General features: G+C 45.5%; 5 protein-coding genes across 5 annotated transcripts in view; 3 read left to right on the top strand and 2 right to left on the bottom strand.

Moving 5' to 3' along the window:
• LOC106749256 overlaps positions 1-5,420 on the bottom strand; it is a 10,772-nt gene extending 5,352 nt beyond the window's left edge. Inside the window, exon 1 of the mRNA XM_014628526.1 lies at positions 4,920-5,420. Coding sequence (XP_014484012.1) covers positions 4,920-4,995 — 76 coding nt within the window. The 5' untranslated portion in view covers positions 4,996-5,420. The remainder of the gene's footprint in view (positions 1-4,919) is intronic.
• On the top strand, positions 61-9,848 carry LOC106749255 (protein bric-a-brac 2-like). The gene is made up of 4 exons (XM_014628525.1): positions 61-1,534; positions 1,882-2,065; positions 6,720-8,036; positions 9,788-9,848. The coding sequence occupies exons 3-4, from the start codon at positions 6,937-6,939 to the stop codon at positions 9,795-9,797; spliced, it is 1,110 nt and encodes a 369-aa protein (XP_014484011.1). The 5' UTR covers positions 61-1,534; positions 1,882-2,065; positions 6,720-6,936; the 3' UTR covers positions 9,798-9,848.
• Positions 8,043-10,425, top strand: LOC106749257 (tetratricopeptide repeat protein 12-like). The gene has a single exon (XM_014628527.1). The coding sequence runs from the start codon at positions 9,778-9,780 to the stop codon at positions 10,252-10,254; it is 477 nt and encodes a 158-aa protein (XP_014484013.1). The 5' UTR covers positions 8,043-9,777; the 3' UTR covers positions 10,255-10,425.
• A 30-nt stretch (positions 10,426-10,455) lies between these two features.
• On the bottom strand, positions 10,456-12,773 carry LOC106749253 (UPF0415 protein C7orf25 homolog). Its single transcript, XM_014628523.1, has 4 exons — positions 12,317-12,773; positions 11,598-12,050; positions 10,656-11,183; positions 10,456-10,561 (listed from the first exon to the last, which is right to left on the bottom strand). Exons 1-4 carry the CDS (start codon positions 12,749-12,751, stop codon positions 10,475-10,477), a joined length of 1,503 nt encoding a protein of 500 aa, XP_014484009.1. The 5' UTR covers positions 12,752-12,773; the 3' UTR covers positions 10,456-10,474.
• On the top strand, positions 12,635-18,762 carry LOC106749254 (zinc finger protein 346-like). The gene is made up of 8 exons (XM_014628524.1): positions 12,635-12,995; positions 15,768-16,235; positions 16,680-16,753; positions 16,949-17,101; positions 17,192-17,283; positions 17,434-17,741; positions 17,816-17,884; positions 18,386-18,762. Exons 1-8 carry the CDS (start codon positions 12,956-12,958, stop codon positions 18,535-18,537), a joined length of 1,356 nt encoding a protein of 451 aa, XP_014484010.1. The 5' UTR covers positions 12,635-12,955; the 3' UTR covers positions 18,538-18,762.
• Positions 18,763-19,453: the final 691 nt, after the last annotated feature.

The following is a 19,453-nucleotide window of genomic DNA, read 5'->3' as shown; positions in this document are numbered from 1 at the left end:
GGGGGGAGGGGGGAGGGAAGGAGGGAGGGAGAGAGATAGATAGAGACGGAGGCACGAGAGAGGATGAATGGCATTTTCGTAACTCCATCGGAGTCGCCTGCGCTCGTGATTGGCTGAATCAGTTAATTGAGACGAATTCGTTTTATCAACACAGGGGTTAACCATACCGAAGCTGAGTCAAGCATGTTAAAGGGACTCACTTGCCTTTGATTTAAGCGGATGGTGTCGCGTTAATTCCCGATGTAACGACGTAACGTGTCGCCATGTCGTGTGATTCATCGCGATGCGTCTAAATAAATATCGACGTGAAGAGAACGTGAAGAGAAAGGAGGAAAAGAAAAATATATATATATACGAAATAATATACGTAACGCTGCGTAATTTTGCCTTTATGTTCTCAGCACCTGTGTTGCAATTCCCGCTCTCATATATATTTGTGCCTTCGATAAAAATGGCTCTAACGATGTCGACCTTTCTGTATTTCTATATTTGCAATAGTTTCTAATCCGCGGCTTCTGAGATACGGACAGACTGATTATATGATTAGAAATGTTTGCGAAGAAATTGTGGCCTCCGATGGAAACTGAGGGAAAAATTCAGGATCTAATGACATCTCGTGGAAATATCAAGGTTTCCGTTCGCGCGCGCGCGCGCAGAAAAAAAAACCACTCGTCGTCTCCGCTCACGGTCGTAATTACACGATTTTTTTCGCGACAACGCATTGTACGCGTCGCACCGTCGTAAAATCGATCGGCGTTGAATTTCCACGGTGGGAAATTCCCACGTTTCAGGAAAAGCCGGAAGACGTCGTATTCGATTTCGGGCCGTTCCCTCGCACCGTTCTCGCAATCGCGGGAGCTCACAATGCGACGCTTTTCCGCGATAACGTCGTGAAATCGTGAGCCGTTCGGGCGGGAACAAAGAGGCTCTTCATCCCGCTTTCAGGAAATCCACGGTTCGCGAACTACCAGCCGCCGTTAAATTCCCGACCGCGATCAAAATATCGCCGTTTCAGAAAATACACTCTCTTACAGCGCGCGCACGCTGAGGATTAAAATTACACGGCGTTATTATTACGTAACTGCCCACCTCTTCACTATAAATTCTCAATAAAATCCAGACGGTCGGAACGAAGGATCGCGAGGCGTAATCATCGCGAGCGAACGATCGTCTGAAATCGAAGCGCGATGAGTTATCCGGAATCCTACTTGAATTATCGAGAGTGCAACGAAATTACGCGTTGGACGAGCTCAGAAGACGCATCGTTAAATGATCGGTGAATTGGGAGAACGGGTCGTCTAAAACGTCGGCATTTTCCCGCGCAATAATCGGCAGTGGCTTAGCGGAAGAAACGTGGCGGTCGAAAGTGTCGCGCAATCATGACCTGCATCTCGCCGACTCGTAATTCCGTTAAATTTTACACTTCGGATGTTCGGTGATAGAATCGTATCAGTTTACACCCGTCGTTACCGAGAAGGTGGCATTTGGAAGCAATTAATCAGCGTCGTTAATACGGCGGAGCAGCAGATATCTGGTATCGACTCGCGATGCAAATTCGATCGGGTTGCAATTAAGGGAAAAAAAACACATTTACATGACGTGTGTACGATTAAAGAAGTGAGCGTAGCTAATACGATAAACTGCATATCGAGCCTTGTGATCATCACGTGATGCAAATCCGTTGAAATTACAATAAAAAAAGAAAAAAAAACGCACGATATGTGTACGATTAAATAAATGCCAGAACAGAAAGCTGGGCGCATTTTCGCTCACATTCCGCGTCAGCTGTTCGATCTTTCGCCGCGTAAACCGCGAATTCGGCGGAGAGGATTTCACGTGCGCGAATAATGGCATCCCGCAAACTCATCTCGTTTATTATAGACCGACTGCGAACAGCCTGCGTAAAGCACGAGCGGAGTTTCTCGGGATTTATCGGTGTGTTATTCCGCACGCGCGGGACATTTTCCTCCTTTAAAACCCACGTAGTCCAGAAAGAGAGAGAGAAAAAGGAGGAAGATAGAAATTATACGGAAGAGACGCAGGGAATGCCAGATCGTCTCAGCCGGTAGGGGACTATTTTTAAGTTACCGCTTTAAGTACACACTTCTCGTATTGTTATATATAAGTGGACGACCCGCGATGTGTAGCGCGTATATAATGCGCGGAATTAACAAACGTATGATAATAAAGTGAACAAACGTGTGATAATAAAATGAACGGGAAACGACAGAGAAAATTCTACGTTGTGTTGCGCAACGTTGCGAAAGGAAAAGAGAGAGAGAGAGAGAAAGAAACGTCTATTTTAGTCCTAGAGCATGTCCTCCAAAAACTAATAAATAAGTAAACAATTACATAAACCAGAACGCAAGAAAGTAGTATTATCTGCTATACGATAGCAGATAGCAGAGATTACACTCTTACAAAGAAAAGAAGAAGGACAGAAAACAAAAGTAAGAGATTAGAGTTACTTACGTAATACTGTATATGTATACACATACATTTAAATACATATATGCGTACACAACAGATAGAGATAAAAATCAGAATAAAGATAGAACATTTTGAAATAACAAAAAAAAGAGAGAGAGAGAGAGAGAGAAATCGCGTTGAGGATTATTATTGTCGAAAAACGACGAACGCGTGTGCTCCGAAATGCACGATTCCGCGAGAGTTTGCACGCGAGGCACCGTTCCGCCAGTTTTCTTTTCGACGAATTCCTCGCGCTCGCGCGCACGTCACTTACATAAGCTTCCAGTTATTTAAATTAATACTCGGGCCGTTGCAACGTGGAACACTGCACGGGTCCGCAGGCGAAAATTGACGCGTCGTTTTCGGCCGGCCGGTACTGACACAAATACGCGATCAATAAAAGCGGATAAAACAGGACTTCGTCGACAACGAGAAAGCAATTTCGGCGGATTCCCGCGATCGCCCGGCGACAACGAATCGTTGTTTCGTATTTTATTTGTTTTGTTTTTCTCGAGGAACTACCTTTGACGTGTAATCGAGAGGTCTCAGATTAAAATCGCGGATCTCGCGGACAAAAGAAGTCAATTTCAAAGCGACGTTGCCATTCCATCAGATAAATCGATGATAAAAAAAATACACACGTAAGAGCTCCTTTTTAGAAAGTTTGCCACGTCTTTTATGAAGCTTTATTACACGAAATGAGCGAGATGTCAAAAGCGAGCCAATTTTCTCGCATAATAGGTGATTTCGTAAAAACAACACGGAGACTTGTGGAAGAAAGAGATTGATATTTTCCACGGTGTAAAACATCGTGAGAGGTGAAACGCGCAAACGGGCTTTTTAAAGGCGACCTAATTTCTTCGCGCAACACATTTCGTAAAAGCAACACGCAGATTTAAGGAGAGAAAGAGAGAGAAAGATCGATACACCGTGCGCGCGCGCTGGATATATTCAGCGGCGTAAACATAATTAGGAACAGAAAACGGGCGGGTTCGAGGTCGTCCTTAACGAACCTCGCGTTAGTTTCGTCACGATGTCGATTTCTACCCCGGAGCTACTACCGGCGATTGTGACACGCGAAAAGAAGGCTCGCTTCGCGTAACATGCGCGCAAACAACTCTCCGCGGACTCATCGCCAGACGGAAAAATTGATGTATAATTGCAAATGTATCCCTCGAGCGTGTCCCGTCGCCATAATTACCTGGGAAAATACCGGACTGCAGCGAATGAGTGTTTCAAATTGGTCTTCGTGACGAATTGAAAGCTGTACGAAGAATACGGGGGAACTTCCAATTATGCGACGCAAAGATCGATCAGTAAGATGCGTGAGAACGCATTGCGAAAGAGGAAAGAGGGTACAGAAATTGCAAATCGCGAAATCGATGACGGGGGATCTTTGCATTAATGCTGGCAAATTCGACTGTCCGAGTACCCGAGCCTTTCAATAACTGAGTATACGGTCAATTTCAGACATCATTATTATCCGTTATCATTAGGAAAATCAATAATTTGTAACATCTGAAATTAGTCGTATATTCGGTTACCGAAAGATTATGGTAACTGGATAATCGATATTATTTCGCAGCTTTTAAACTCAACGTATTTCATCGGCAGCAACAGCACAAAGAACAAAACTTAGATCGATATAAGTACCGTTACTTCTTCTAGGTAATTCCCATTTGATGCTCTCTCTCTCTCTCTCCTCATAACCGGCACCTTGATACGACAATTAATTTCCATTTCCGCGACATCGCATGTAACAATGACATATTCCGCGATACGCCGCTATCGTCGTAGATTTGCGTGCTTCCTGCGCGTTTCGCGGAAAAACGAACGGGAAAACGTACGCACGTCAAGTGTAAAAATTGACACGCATTATACCGCGAGAATTGAAATTCGAGATTAATAATACCATGCAAGTTACATACCGTGAGATTTTTTGAGCCGCGGAAAATGTATTTTTAACGCGTTTCACACGACTTGGAGGACAAGGAGAAACGGCGACAAGGAAACACACGCGAAATGCATCATGTGCCGTCGTCGTCGTCGAATCGATCTCGATTCCCGCGTAGAGTCGCGAGGAGCGTCCCGGTTGCGTTTCTCGGAGCAGAGATTTCGCGGCAGAGAAAGATAAGCGTCGCGCGGGGGAAAGAGGGAGAAAGAGTGACGGGAAGACGAAGGAGATAGAGAAAGACGGACGGAAAGGGAGCGAGAAAGAACGGAGAAGCAGAGACGAAAGGGAGCGAGGGAGAGAGAAAGAACGGAAGAAGACCATTGTGGCCGAGCTGGGGTGACTCCGGTGCTTCGCTCGGACGAGGCAATTTCGTCGGCTTCAATTTACAAGCGAGTCTGTCCGCGAGGCTGACGCTCGTCGAGATTTTTCCATACCGACTTTCTCCCGACGAGCTTTTAGCTAGACGGGACCGACGCGATGTCGCAATGGTACTCACCTGCACGGCCGAGCGTCGGCAGAGCGAGGATCGCTACGATGAGGTAGCAGAAAACGTCGGCCCGGGTGCTTCGCATGTTTCCTAGCCTGTCCGCTTTTCCTTCCTGCCTTCCCGCTTCACCACTCTCGCCTCTCGTTCGCCGTCACCGTGTCGTCGCCCCGCGCGCGACTCGCGATCACATAATAAAAGACGCGGTTATTCAAAGGTCGTCTCGCTCGGTCCGCTCTTATCAGCCCGTCTCTTTCTTGCGCTCTCGGCCGCTCGCTCTCTCGCAGCCGTCCCCAGTAGGCTTAGAAGTAAACGAATTCGCAACCTCTCTCTGTCTGGCGTGTGTATGCGTCACGAGTCCCCGCTACGCCGGTTCAACGCTCAACGGACGCGCGTCAGCCGGCGCATCACCGTTCGGCCGGCCGCCACCGCTCTTGACAGATAAATGCTACGCCGCGCGCCGCGGTACGCGTTCAATCATCTGTTATTAAGCGACCATTTGCAATTATCGAAGGAAATTGGCGTCGAGGAGTCGCCGCGGCAGCAGCAGCCGCGCTTTCGCCATCCCCGGTCGATCCCAGCTTCGAGAGATCGATCGGAACGAGAGTGACATGCGGGAATTCGCAAGTCGACTTCGAAGCGGCGTTCTTCGTGCACGGCTCATTTCATTGGGTGCATCCAGTATTGTAACCGCTCATTGGGCACTCGGAGTTCTCGCATTTGATTGGCATTTCCTTTCATTTTTGAACGTATACACCAATCACAGATGCAAGAGCTGACGGCGCTCGATAAACGGTGTAGCATTGAATGCACCTATTAGCTACGAAGCGTCTGAAGATCAATTTAAGGTCTTGTATCCACGATGCTAGATCTCGGACTGAATTTAATCGGCCGATTTAACTCGCGTTGATGAAACCGAACCTGAAAGAACTAGGATTTACAGTAATTTCTAGTAATTTTTATATCGGGTCAATAACTCCGTTCGAACACTCGGAGTGAAAACTCAAGTTTAGTGAATCTTGCTCTGATTGGCCAAGTTTTAATTCAATCTTAATCCCAATTATAGTCTGACACAGGCTTAAGACGGTCTGAAATATAAGATCCGACTATGAATACCGGCTTGTTTGTTTACGATTACAGCAATTCGTGTGTGAAAGCGTCTGGATAGGCCTGTAGTAGTGTTCAGAAAATTCTCATTCCGGCAAAAGGATTTGAATCTCGGCTAAATTCGAGATTCGAGTTTTGAGTAAATGCTTTTTTGAGGCACTTTAAACCCGTTACGACTGCTAGACCCGTTACTTTTTTAGTTCCAATGACTCCGCTAGGAACCGTCACTGGTTTGACGAAGAATCGAGCGCGTAGTACGAATCGACGGTATGATTAGACGTACTTCTATTTTTCAATAAGTTAGATCTTTTCTTTCTCGAGTAGCATGATTCAGCGACGAATCAAACATACACTATTCACTTTTCTGTTTATGCAAAGCTGATCAGACGCTCTTCATGTCTTCAAATTTGACAATTTAACGATAAATTGAAGAACTTATGATACTGAATGGTACGACTTCGCGACTAGACAGACGTCTGTTTATTTCCAGGCTGCACGGCTTATGCCTGTTTCTATTTTATTTTTGCAGAAATCATAAATACGTAACAAAAGATTATTACCACGTCGGTTTCTCTTTCTATCAATAAACGATTATTCTATCTGCGAATGCAACTAAATATTATCATCAATAATAGTAACTTATGAGATATTAAATAACTATGCAAAAATATGAATGAAAAGCTGAATTGTTCTTAATGTTCGCAGGATACAATCGCTCATCCAAGCTTAACATTTCTTTTTACAATCGACCGTTCTCCCGTCGATTCTTATTTTCTCTTTTTAAATCGCCCATCCCTACTCGCGAACGATGACAGCGGCACGTGTGGCATGGCGAGTCACGTAACTGTTAGTAACGCCGAGCGAGCGTCGCGCGTCTGCTGATAGTCGAAAACTCGCGTGGACTGACTGAAAAAGCGGCACGATGAAGGAGGAGACCGTTCTGAGCCTCAAGTGGCAGAGTTTCCCATCGCATTTGGCGGTTTCGCTCGACACCTGCTATGAGAAACAGCAATTCGTCGACCTGTCGTTGGTGTGCAAGGACGGCACGATACTCAAGTGTCACAAAATGGTACTGGCCAACTCGAGCAGCTTCTTCCGCCGGCTGCTCGTGGCCAACGACCATCCGCATCCGATGATTATTCTGCACGACATCGAGGCGGACGACCTCAAGACCATCGTCAACTTCATGTACTGCGGCGAGATACAAGTGGTGCAGAGCGAGGTTAGACGGCTGCTCAAGCTCGCCGAAATCCTCGAGGTCACCGGGCTACGGCATATCCAGACCTCGGTGTTGGTCGGCGAGTCGAATCACGCGAGCACCGGCGAGTCTTCGAAAAAGGCCGCCACAGTGTCACGGCTTAAAATAGAGGAGACTAGGAGCCTGTCCGGCAGGAGCAACACCGAGGCCCACGAGATAACCACGAGATCGCAGACTAAGGTAGCCACTCAGGCGAGATTCACCGCGCATTCCTCGATGCACAAGATCACCCCCAAAGGGGCTATGCCCCAGGACAACCCGACGGTCAGGAAGAACGAGGAGATCAGTATAAATGCGTTGAGTCAACGACTGGAGACTGGCAATTCCGGCATCAGCATTGTAGATATTAACGACCTACCGAGCACCAGCAAAGGGCTGCCACAATCCTCCCAGAAGCGGAAAGAGCCCACGGATCCCATCATCAGCTGGCCCACCATATTGTCTGCGATTTCCAAGGATAAACCGTTACCCCTGAAGAAATTGTGCATCATGGACGAGGTGGAGATCACGGCAGGGAAACTCCCGGTGCCAATACAGGACAATAAGCAGGACGAGCCACTGGACAGGAGGAAAGTCAAGAATAGCGCCTCTTTTGATCATGGTATGAAGTACGCAGTCTACATCAAGGATGAAGTTGATCTACTGCCGGATACTGAAGAGGACGTCGACATGGATCCCTTGGAGATTGACGAGATCGACAACGACAACTCGGAGAGTAGCAAAACACCCACGCAAATGTTCCATTACACCCGCCGCTCCAGCAGGTAGAACATTCGTCCTCGCATGAACTATCTCTCTCCTGTGTAAGAGGCTCAAGAGTGTTCAGGATCAACAGTGACTCTAAGAAAATATCGCGCACAGAAGGCTCATTGTTCCATAAAACGCTTTCCTGAATTTAATGTATATTAATATTTATACATGCGTACACACTCACATACATATTACATACATACAGAAAATGAGAGAGAGAGATAGACATATATAACACTCCTTCCAATGGAAGGTTTCTATGAGAGTTAGGACTTTTTATTATAGGATATAAATGTTTTGTTTCGCATTCCTATTGCTTTCATAATAAAGCAATCTAAAGCAGCATTTTCCTCTTCATCAGGTGTGATATCTAAGTAATAATTGATTCTTTAATGTGTGTATGTTAGATTTTTTATATCAAATATATATATTTACAAATATATATATATATATATATACATATATATATATATATATTTGTATATGTATATATATATGTATATTTATAAAAATATATATTTACTTAAGCTCTCGCGTAAACATTTGTCAATACATACGTATTATGTACATCATAGATATATAATATTAACGACCCTTAGCAACTAGACTGTTGTGTTCCTATGGAAGCAGATTGTTTGATACTCTTCTCTGTACAGTGTATACAAAAGGTTTTTACGATTGTTTCTACGGTTATTTTCCATACGAAATGAATATGAAAATGAATAAAGTATGCTGTGATAAAGTAAAACGTGCAGATAGTATAATTAGCAATTTAAATCCCGATAATAGCGTGACGGAGGAGGAATTTCAGAATTTCATGCATCGTGTTAACGAAGTAGGTAAGTGTGTTGTCAGGTTGAATGACGCGTTTCGTTTGCCGAGAAACTCTAACGTGGAAAAGAATGTCAAATAAAAGTTCTGCTCTAACAAATTGTTACCTGTCGGCAATACAATAAGTATTTTAAGCCTTGAGCCTTAAGAAATTGACTAATCACAGTTAATTATCACTTTCGACTGTGATTGGTCAATTTATTCAGGCATAAGGCTTAAAATACTTATCGTAGATCGACACTATTACGTAATAAATAAGCGTTATTTTAACGCTAGCGTATGAAATAAGGAAAGAAAGCGCCGGAGAAACTAGATTTAACGTTTACAGTTTTATCAGTGAATTTTCTCATTCTTTCGTCTTAGAAAACATTGTGAAGAAATTAGCATCTCATGACCCAGACGAGCAAGAATGTGGACGAATCTTAGCTGATGAAATTTTACCAAAGCATATTCAAAGAGAAGTTGATGAAGATGCAGAGGTCAAAATTAAAACTAACCGATCGATGATTAACAAATATTTGGCGGATGAAGATAACTCGGATGATCCGAATAAGTTATCGCAAGGTTAGCTCTGTTTACTCTCTCCTCGCATTATCATCAAACTGGGACAAAGTAGCATATTTAACATTGCCATCCAATCACTTGAATCACCTTTTGTCATTTTTTCTTCACAAAAAGCTGATATATCCAGCATTGTCATCTAGTGGATTTTTTGTTCCATTACATTACTGGAATAAAAAAGGGAAATAGTGACAACAGCTTCTTGATGAAGAAGGTGGCAAAAAGTGAGCCTTTCCCGACATCAAAGTAGCGACGAAATGACATTTTTTGTCAAATTCTAAGAATAATTAAGGTCTTTTGAGCACAAAAAATAATACTCTAATCTTAGCACATAGCGTAAGCAACTATAAATTTGTCTGTTTTATGCAAGCAGAAATGTTTAAGAAGAGTGTGGAGGTCGATGCTAGAAAACGGGCGGAAGATCGCAAAGTCAGGAACGAGCGAGCGGAGACCCTGAAGAGAATCGCGAACGGTGCATTCAAGGAGGGCGATTACGAGAAGGCGGTGACTTATTTCAGCAAAGCGTTGGAGCAGCGCAAGGACTCCTCCGTGATATGGAATAACCGAGCGTTGTCGTACATGCGCCTCGGATTATTCGAGAAGGCGTTGCACGATTGCGAGTGGGCCCTGAAAGTGAACGACTCGAATGTAAAGGCTCTCCTGAATAGCGCTAAGTGTCATACGCATCTTGGAAACACGGAGAAGAGCCGAGAATACATACGGACCGCCAAGGAGCGGAATCCTCACTTCAACAAGTTTATCGAAGGTATCGTCGAGTGTATCAACGTAACTCTCACGCTTTTGCGACACAAAAATCGATGTATTTACAACCTGTTTTGAATTTTTGCAGAATTCGAAACAGATTTGGCGCAATCCATTAACAAGCTCGACAGTGTCGTGTAATCAACGATAACGAAACACGGTAGATTCTTTCTTGAAGGAACAATATTGCAACTAACTTTCAAGATGTAAAACGACGTAATAAATAAGCGATACGCTTGATGCTTTGTGCGGCAGTGTACTCTGTTCGCAATTGGCTAAACGTGGATCTCGAGCAACATCAAGATGGTTGTGTACTCGTCGCATTACTTTCCTTAATTTCCGACAGTGATCTTGGCTCGTGTAGGAAAACTGTACACTCGATTCCCTGAAAGAAGCGCAACGACACCTGTGTTACGTTAATTGTGGTAAGATAATCGCGAAATTGAAGAGCGATATTAGAACGATGTCGGAATTCGTACCTGCATACGCGCTGCTCTTACAAATCCTTCGTTGGCGGAGACGGTGATGCTCTTCATGTTCTCGCCGGTCGCGAACACCAATCGCGATCGATCCTTGATTTTACCGCCCAAGCGTAACTTCATTACCCGTCCGGTGGGCATATCGTCGACGATTCGAATCTTCTTCAACAACTCGCGCGCGCGCTGCGTCTCCAGCGGGCCACCGATAAATTCGATGATGCTCATAAAGTTATCATACGCTGTCCGGCACGCAATAAGGTCTTTGTCGCGAAACAGATTCTCCAGGATCGGCTTTATGGGACGTTTCTTCTCCATCTCGGCCTGTTGCGTAAGCAGCGGTTCCCGATAAGCGTAACTGCTGTGTCCATTGGCCATGTTGGTAACGTAAGCTAATAGCGTCGACACATCCAGATTCAGGAGTTTGATCTCGGTGGAGAGCGCAGACGTGTTCAACGACTGCAGATCCACATCCGGCTTTCCTCCAGTGTCATTGGTGGATTCCTGCGGTAAATCCAGCTCGTGTTCTACCTCCAGAAAAAATACACAACAGTAGACATCAAGTTATCTTTGAACAACGCAATGTTCGACATCTTATAGTCTCGTATTCAGAACGTACGTACAACGATGTTGATGAGTAGATGCTAATAAATCAAGAGACGTGAGCATTCTCATTATTTCGCTCGTATTCTAAATGTAGTGGCGATTTGGAAGAAACTCCGTTGGAGAAAATGTAATCACGCATGTTTATAATAAAATTTCTATTCGAGACTACTGATAGGTTGACTTGTTAGCACGCTAACATCATTGTACGTATGTTCTGAATACAGGACACAATATCTCATAAGAAAGTATACATAGGACTGATAATAGCCCGTGACAACATTACTGGTGATAAAAAAAGTCATAGACCTTAACATAATCTAAATTCTCCTAAATACTTACCAGATGTTGCTCATATTGACTATACAAGTTCTCAGAGTCAGTATCTATCCTCTCTCCCTCAACAATGACACCCATTTGCTCCAAGCGTAACGCTAAAGGGATCTCTATGCCACAAGCAAAGTGGAATATGACATCTGGCGGTCTGTAGTGATGCAGGTGACACTTGCTGCACATTAGATAGGAATTAGCTTGATCTAAGACAGATTTTTGTCCATATTCTCCTTTACCAAGCGATATCAAGGTCAAAGCTTTGGCGTTTCTGGCTATAACCTTTACCCACGACGCACCGTTGTTACACACTATATCTACTTCCAGACGTGACTCCTGATACTTGAAGGGCTTCATCACATTGGTAAGGTTTTTCGCACAAGCCAGTCGTGTTAGCACAGCGTTCAGATGAAACAGATTCGTGCTCTGTAAATGTTCCTTCTTTACCGTCTCTGTGCATTGTATCTACAAGAGCAAATCTATCAATTAAAAAATGGAAAACTAATTTGATCGTTCATAATAATATAAAGATCTTATCGTTAATAACGATACAAAGAGGTCGAAACAAATGAAAATATAAGATGCGGAGTATACAGCTGACAGAGAAACAGAGAGCTGCTGATGAAAGTAGATAAGGGATAACTTAACGGTCACGATGAGCGTTAGTCGATTCCGATATGAAAAAAGAACAAAAAATGGGCAATCACACGGAGCGCACGTGTCTCACGCACTTTTTCCAGAAACTTGATCTCCTGTTGGATCTTTCGCATCAGCTTGTCGACGCCGTCGATCTTGTCCATGAGCATGATCTGCTTGATCATGCCGTGGCCGTCGGCGATTTTTTCACGCAGGCACCCCAGCAATTCGCTTTTGTCGTCCATCGTGGCGGATAATATTCGCCAGCGAGGGAACGACGCGCGGTCGATGAGCGAAAACGCGCCTTCCCTACCGCCAGCCGCGATAATTCCGCGCGGTGAGCACGCTCGACGAGCGTAGTGCGCGCGGCCATTTTGCGCCGCACACAGGCGCGATTTCGCGTAATGTCGTCGGGTGGCTTGTGTCAAACCAGGCTCACAATTAACCTCACACTGACTTTCCGCTCGGTCGTCCTGCCGTCGGTGGTGACAGGTGACAGTCGTCGTCGATGTCGACGCGCAGCTCGACATGTGACGTTACGCGCCGACGACGTTACGCGCGAGGTCTAGAGGAAGCGAGCGACGACGACGTTCCGAGACTGTGCGAGACTGTACGAGAACGGAGCCGTCGCGGCGTGCACGAGATCGTACGCGCCGCCGTGCCGACGACGACGTCGCCGCCGCGGCTCACCGCTGCTCGACCGTCGACGGACATAGGTATCGCATCGCGGCGAAATGTCCAGCGCCAAGGTCATAGAGAATCCAGAAGTGCCGGGTGAGTGTCGCAGCATCCTCCCCGTTTCTTCCGTTCGCCTCGCGACGTCGGCCCTTCGTCGATGAGAGAGTACTCCTAGTCGTGAGACGAAGAAGCGGCTAATCGAGAATATTCGATTACGCGGGCCGAAATCTGGATTCCCGGATCCTCGCGCGGTTCTCGCGTCGGCGGGGATCGCCGATGCGCCGCTCACGAAATTTCCCTCGCGAGCCGCCGGACGAGACGATTAATCGGGCATATTTTGATTGATGAGCGAATTACAGGCATGGCGAAGAGAGCGATACGGATCGTTCGACGTGCTCGCGCTCACGCGGCTCTGATTCCGCGACTCGATCTTCCCTTTGCTTGGCGTTTTGCGGGATATTCGCTGGTGAGGTGTTGAAAAACCATGCTGTGTATCGACTCGGTTGATATAGTGAAGGAGGCTGACCGACGATACTAATCGATACGGTCGGAGAGCGGGTTTTTGTAAAAATGGAAATATCCACGTGTAGGCATAAAATATACCGACGCGGGGTGGCCCCAGCTTCATTAGCGTTCGTCAAGGTCGCGGTCGTATTTAAATAGTAGCTGAGGTACGGAGAAACTCGCCGCTTGCCTCAGAATCCGTAAGGTATTTTAGCGCTCTGAATTAATTAGGATAGGCTGAATTCCGCAATTTACAAATTTTTATCTTTACAAATTGTACCATTTATTCTCTGATCTTAAAATATGGCACTTTCGTGCGTCTTTAAAAAGTCCGTGCTGTCTGGGATATTTCTCGAAGAATAAATGAATAAATTAATTCATTGGATCTCGATTACACACGGAGAGGAATTAGTCTTATAAATCAATGAGGGATATTCTCATATATAAGCGAGAATATTATAATCTTAGAAGATGTTTAATCTTGATTTGATTGAATTTGTATTGACGCAAATATTACTTGCACTCGATTCAAGATTAAAATCTAAGAATATTATAATATTCTTGCTTATTTATGAGAATATCTATTGATTTAAGGCTCCTGGTCTTTCGCTGCAAATTTCCTTGTTTAATGACGTCAGAAGCGAGAAATTATACGCCAAAATATATTACGGTATACGTGAGGATAAAAAAATATACGCACAAAATGGTAATCGTGATCGATTCAGCGCACTTGTAAAAATGTCCGAACGCTTTCCTTTAAGCTGAACAATCAATAATAACCGTAAAATTAACATAACAGAAATGATGAGAAGATAAGTTAAAAACACAAGTTGCATATTACATTAATTTTCGGCTATTTATTGATCGTTTAGATGAAATGAAAGCATCCGGATATTTTTACAAGTGTTCCGAATCGATCACGAGTGTCATTTTGTGCGTATATTCTTTTATTTCTACGTATATTATAATACATTTTACGACATAAGATTTCTCTTCACCAAAAAGACAGCCATCGGAAAGAAAGCCGAAAAATCTCGTGGAAAAATGGAAAAATCCGTGGTTTTTTTTTTCCAATTTTTTGCATTCGTCCGCGAAAAACCCCGAAGAAGAAACAGTGGAAAAATGGAAGCAACTGAATTTTTTCCGAACCCTTAAAATTATATGATTTCGGGATGAAATAAATATAATTCTTACACATAAAGCATATTTTTTCGCCACGTCTCACAATATATATTTTTACAGAAGTCGAGTCGTTGAGGTATGTATAGCCGATCCCGTTCGTTCGATCGCGTAGATATTAGTTAGTGAATATTAGAGGTGGCTAGAACGGGCATCTGAATAAATAACGCCGACACTGTGGCGTCTACACGACGTAGACGTGCGATAAGCTAAATACGTGCCACCGTCCGGGAGCGAGAGATGGATGCATCGTCGCCGGATGTGCAGCTTTATGAAACGATATCTCGTCGATCACCGCGTCGGGCTTTGTGTATCAGCGCACAACTTGCACCGACTTGGCACGAATCAGCGCGTGTGCGTCGCGTATGATGATCATTGAATACACAATCCCGCGTAAATTGCACCAACAGGTGATAAGTATCTCGTCTTTTAACGCGTCGTACTCTTCATCACTTATACACTTACCGTTCGCCGTCACGGGAACAATTCGGTCGGTCTTTATCGTAAATCTTGCGGTCGAAGGCTCACAATTTCGCGGAAGCTGAATATTTAAACAGGTAAACACACTGGTAAACACGGCACATTATTGTAACCCGACCGCATTAGTGAAACTGATGGTCGACCGGTCGTGACTAAGGAAAACCAAAGAAGACCATCCTCGGTCTGCTCGTCGTATTTTAGTCGTCAGGTCGAACGAAAAATACGGCCTCGAGTGTTGGACAGGGATAAATACAAACGTCGGAAGTAAACGCACAATGGACGGTAACGCTGTGTTCTATTCACGCGATTCACCGTGATACAAACTACCGAAGAGCACGTGGTTGCCTCTTGCACACCGCACGTACTATCGTGAAAAATGCTGCCGCGTTGGGTTCGAGGGATTTTCCTTTAATGACCGGATCGTGACGAAAAAAATGCCATTCAAAGTAGCGAAATAACACGGGCCATTGTGTTTACGGCCGGTCACTTTGCCGAGTCATTCGCTTTTACAAAGCGACCTCGTCTTCTTCGACAGTGTGACCGATAATACCGATTCTGACTTGTATATATGTATGTGTGTGTATTAACAGAAGGATGCCCATTTTGCTACCCTGAAGAGGCACGACCCTGACCGCGAGGGTATTTTAATTTTTTTACATTTTTTTCTCTATCTCTCTCTCTCTCTCTCTCTCTGTCACACGATAGGACTTGAATGCTTCCTGCCGCCGCCGCCACCACCACCACCGCCGCCTCCGCCGCCACCGCCGCCACCCCCGCCGCCCAAGTTATCGTCGAGCAGCAACATGCCCACAACGACCCCGCAGCAACAACGATCGGCGACAACGAGCGACAATGCGATGGCCACGTGCGCGCCGGTGGCACCGCCGTCGGACGCGATGCCGCCGAACCTCGGTGGCGGATACCCGAGTGTACCTGTGCCAGCCCCCTACATCTCCGGGTTTCCAACGGTGCAACCGCAAACCCCCGGTCAATCGGCCGGTACTCCCTGGTGGATGTCCACCGACAACGATACGCCGGACATTTATACCCAGTGGTATGAATACAAGGGCGCTGCCCCGGCTATGCCGCCCGCAGCTACGCAGGCCATGACGAAAAGCAAGAATAAATATTACAAACGCAAGAACGAATTTATCGACCCCGCGCAGGACGCAGGTAATTAGAGTCCTCGAACGGGCGCGTCATCATATATCTTCGTCAGATCCGGGTGTCCACGCAAACGCGAGAGAACGAGTCGCTCGTAGTCGTTTGAGCCCTTTCCAGCCTCCCTTCGCCGAACGTCTCTATATTCCGAACGATTGTTTCCTGGAACGTTTTATACCTTTACCTGTGATCTTTAATGCGACATCACGCCGTGTTTTTGGGATCGATATGTATTTCCCTCCCCGGGTCTGAATAGGATATAATGGCGACGGAATACATTGTATAAAGAAAGACGAGCGAGATTTATGACGGGGAGAGTAGCTGTTTTGAGATTGAGGCGGACGCGAAACGAAGTAAACGCTCTTGTAGAGCTGTCGCGTAAAGAATAAAAGACGCTTGTATATAAACGCCCCGTGAATCTAATGTCAAGCGTTAATCCCTGTTTTTATTCTTCAGAGAAAGTGGCGAGCGCTCAGAGGGAACTGTCGGCGCTGATGAAACCGCTGAAATGCGATTTATGCAACGCAGTCGTAAGGCCCGGCTAATCTTATCCAGATAATCGGCAAATTTTGCGCGTAGCTTCCGCGAGAATAAGAATAAATTGATAGATAAAGATGGATACTTTATTGTCCGTGAGAGAGAACGAAGAGAACAACATCGCTATTAGATCCCACGTCGAAGATCACGAGCACCGTGTATCGACGCGAGTCATGACATTTTTTCAGATGAACTCGACGCTGCAAGCGAAATTGCATTACGACGGCAAGCCTCATCAGAAAAAAGTGTCGATGTTCCTCAATCAAAGCGTTAAAAAGCAAAAGACGGAAGACGGCCAAGTGAGCAGCACGACCAATAACGACTGGCAAAACTACTGTGATGTAAGAAGCATCAGACGTTTCGCAGTTCGCGCGTATATTCACCTTGTTGAATCCTACTAATGCACCCCGTGTGCGATCCACATTTGTTAGATATGCAAAACGTGGTTCACGTCGCAGACAGACGCCACGCAACACTACGCCGGCAAAAAGCACATTAGAGCGGCCAACGGTGGACCACGTAGGTACGAATTAGTGTTCCAATCTCCGTAGATGATCGTGTTTCACACAAGGGCGCTCGAATCCACCCCTGGGCTCACCGGTGTAACGCGATGATAATGACGGAGTCAATATTGCACATCAATTGACAGCCTTTTCGTTTTCTCTCTGCGCAGACCGTCGAAGAAGCCGCAGAATCAGTACAATCAGATCGACTCGACCGGACGCTTCGGGTTAGGAATGACGTTTCAGACGGACGCGCAACAACCCGTGCCCACAGTAGCACCCGTGATAACCGATGTCACCACGCCGGTGCCAAATACGGTCGCACCGGCCATGTACGCATCGCCGCCATATCCCACGCCGTTACGTTGCGACTTGTGCGGAGTCTCGGCCAATCGGCAGGATCAGCTGGAAACGCACAAGCGTGGAGCCCGACATTTGAGGATGCTACGGCTTAACGGGCTTCCTGTGCCTGAACCTGGTAATAATCGCGACTGTTAAACACCCCTCCCGGTCGCGTCTGCAGCGAATCACCGATCACACGTTCTGTTTCAGTGGCCGAAAACGAGAACATGCCCGGCGCCGTCGAACCTATAGATTACTCTATTTATCGGACTCCATCAGGTAAGAGTTACTGATCTGTAGAGAAAACATTCTATAAATCAATGATAGATATTCTCATATGTATAAGCAGGAATATTGTCATCTGTTGAATTTCATTTCATATATCGATGCAAGTATTCAAGATAATTTAAAACTTAAGGCCGGTGTTCATAGTCGGATCTTACTGATTGATTACGAAGCATCTGAAGGTAAACTTAAGACGACCTAAAAATTTTCTAAGAATATTGTAATATTCTTACATACGAGAATATCTATCGTTGATTTAAGACTAATTTTTTCTGTACGCAAACAAAGAAACCCTAGTAGCATAATTCATTGGCGATACATTGGTCTGATATTGGGCAACGTTCATTCAATGTATCCCAAATGAATGCCAATACAACCAATATTGGAGCAATGTATCGCCGCCAATGAATTGTGCTAATAGGGAACATATCTTTCTACATGATTACATAATCGACGAGACGCAAATGCAACAATCGTTTTTACCTGATTTTGCAGGACAGTATTATTGCGCGCCATGCAATCTGTCGCTGAACTCGGAGACCACGTTCGCTCAGCATGTCGAGAGCAAGAAACACAAAAATCAATCTAACCCGAAGTTACCAAATGCCGTGGTGGTCGCGAAGAAAGCCCGATTCAAGAAAAAATAAAACCGCGACTACGTCATTACGCTTCGTGCAACGCCACAGCATTCCGGCTGTTTTCTCTCTTTCATGTTTTCCGTTTCTGTCTGTCCATTGTTTCTTTCATTTACAACCTCGCGCTCGTTCCCGATTTCCGTGGATGCGCTTGACTATTTGCGAATGTACGACGGTGTGAGCTCCAACGATCGTCGCGCATTTGCGTCAATGTGTAATAAATCCTGTTCCTTTCGAGATCCTTGGAGTGATTGAAGATTTCGTAGCTGAGTTTCTCGCGCGTTGAGCGCGCCTTCTCTGAAATTCTTTTCGATACAATTTCGTCAGACCGCAAACGAACCGGAAGCGAATATCGCGGATTAAGATCGTACCGAGCGTCTAATGGGAAACGTAAATATGTTAGGACGCGGCGGCATTTAAATTAAATGCCGATTAACTCTAGATTAAATGAAATTCGCGGCAAGTCGAGCGATCATCCGAACGGCGGCTCTAGCTCGTTAAAGCGCGTCTCGACGGTATCGTGACTAATCAGCGACATTTATTCAATTACTCGAGATCATTAACTCGAGCCGTTGAGTTCGCGCGCGCGAGAGAGAGAGAGAGCAATTTGCGAAATCCCGGTGCGAGAGTCTATGCCGCCGCGACTACGTGAAATTTATGCGTCGTTCGGTTAGCTCGACCTTCCGCCGCGGTTTATGGTCGACCGAACGAGTGAGCCGCGCCGAGAGCCCTCCCCTATTAATTACCGTCGTAAGACACGTATGACGGGTCAACGATTCCAGTTTCCTCTTTTTGCCGTCACCTGTCGCGGCTGCGACTCGAATATATCTCCCGCGCGGACGAATAAAAAATGCCGCTATAAAGCGTGAATCAACGATGAAGTACCTGGAGAGACAGCGGCAGCAGCGTTCACGATATCCAAAAATGG

The sequence above is a fragment of the Dinoponera quadriceps genome, unplaced genomic scaffold (assembly GCF_001313825.1).
Source record: "Dinoponera quadriceps isolate SergipeBrazil2010 unplaced genomic scaffold, ASM131382v1 scaffold2952, whole genome shotgun sequence".
NCBI lineage: Eukaryota > Metazoa > Arthropoda > Insecta > Hymenoptera > Formicidae > Dinoponera > Dinoponera quadriceps.
This window is presented reverse-complemented; position numbering and strand designations above follow the sequence as displayed.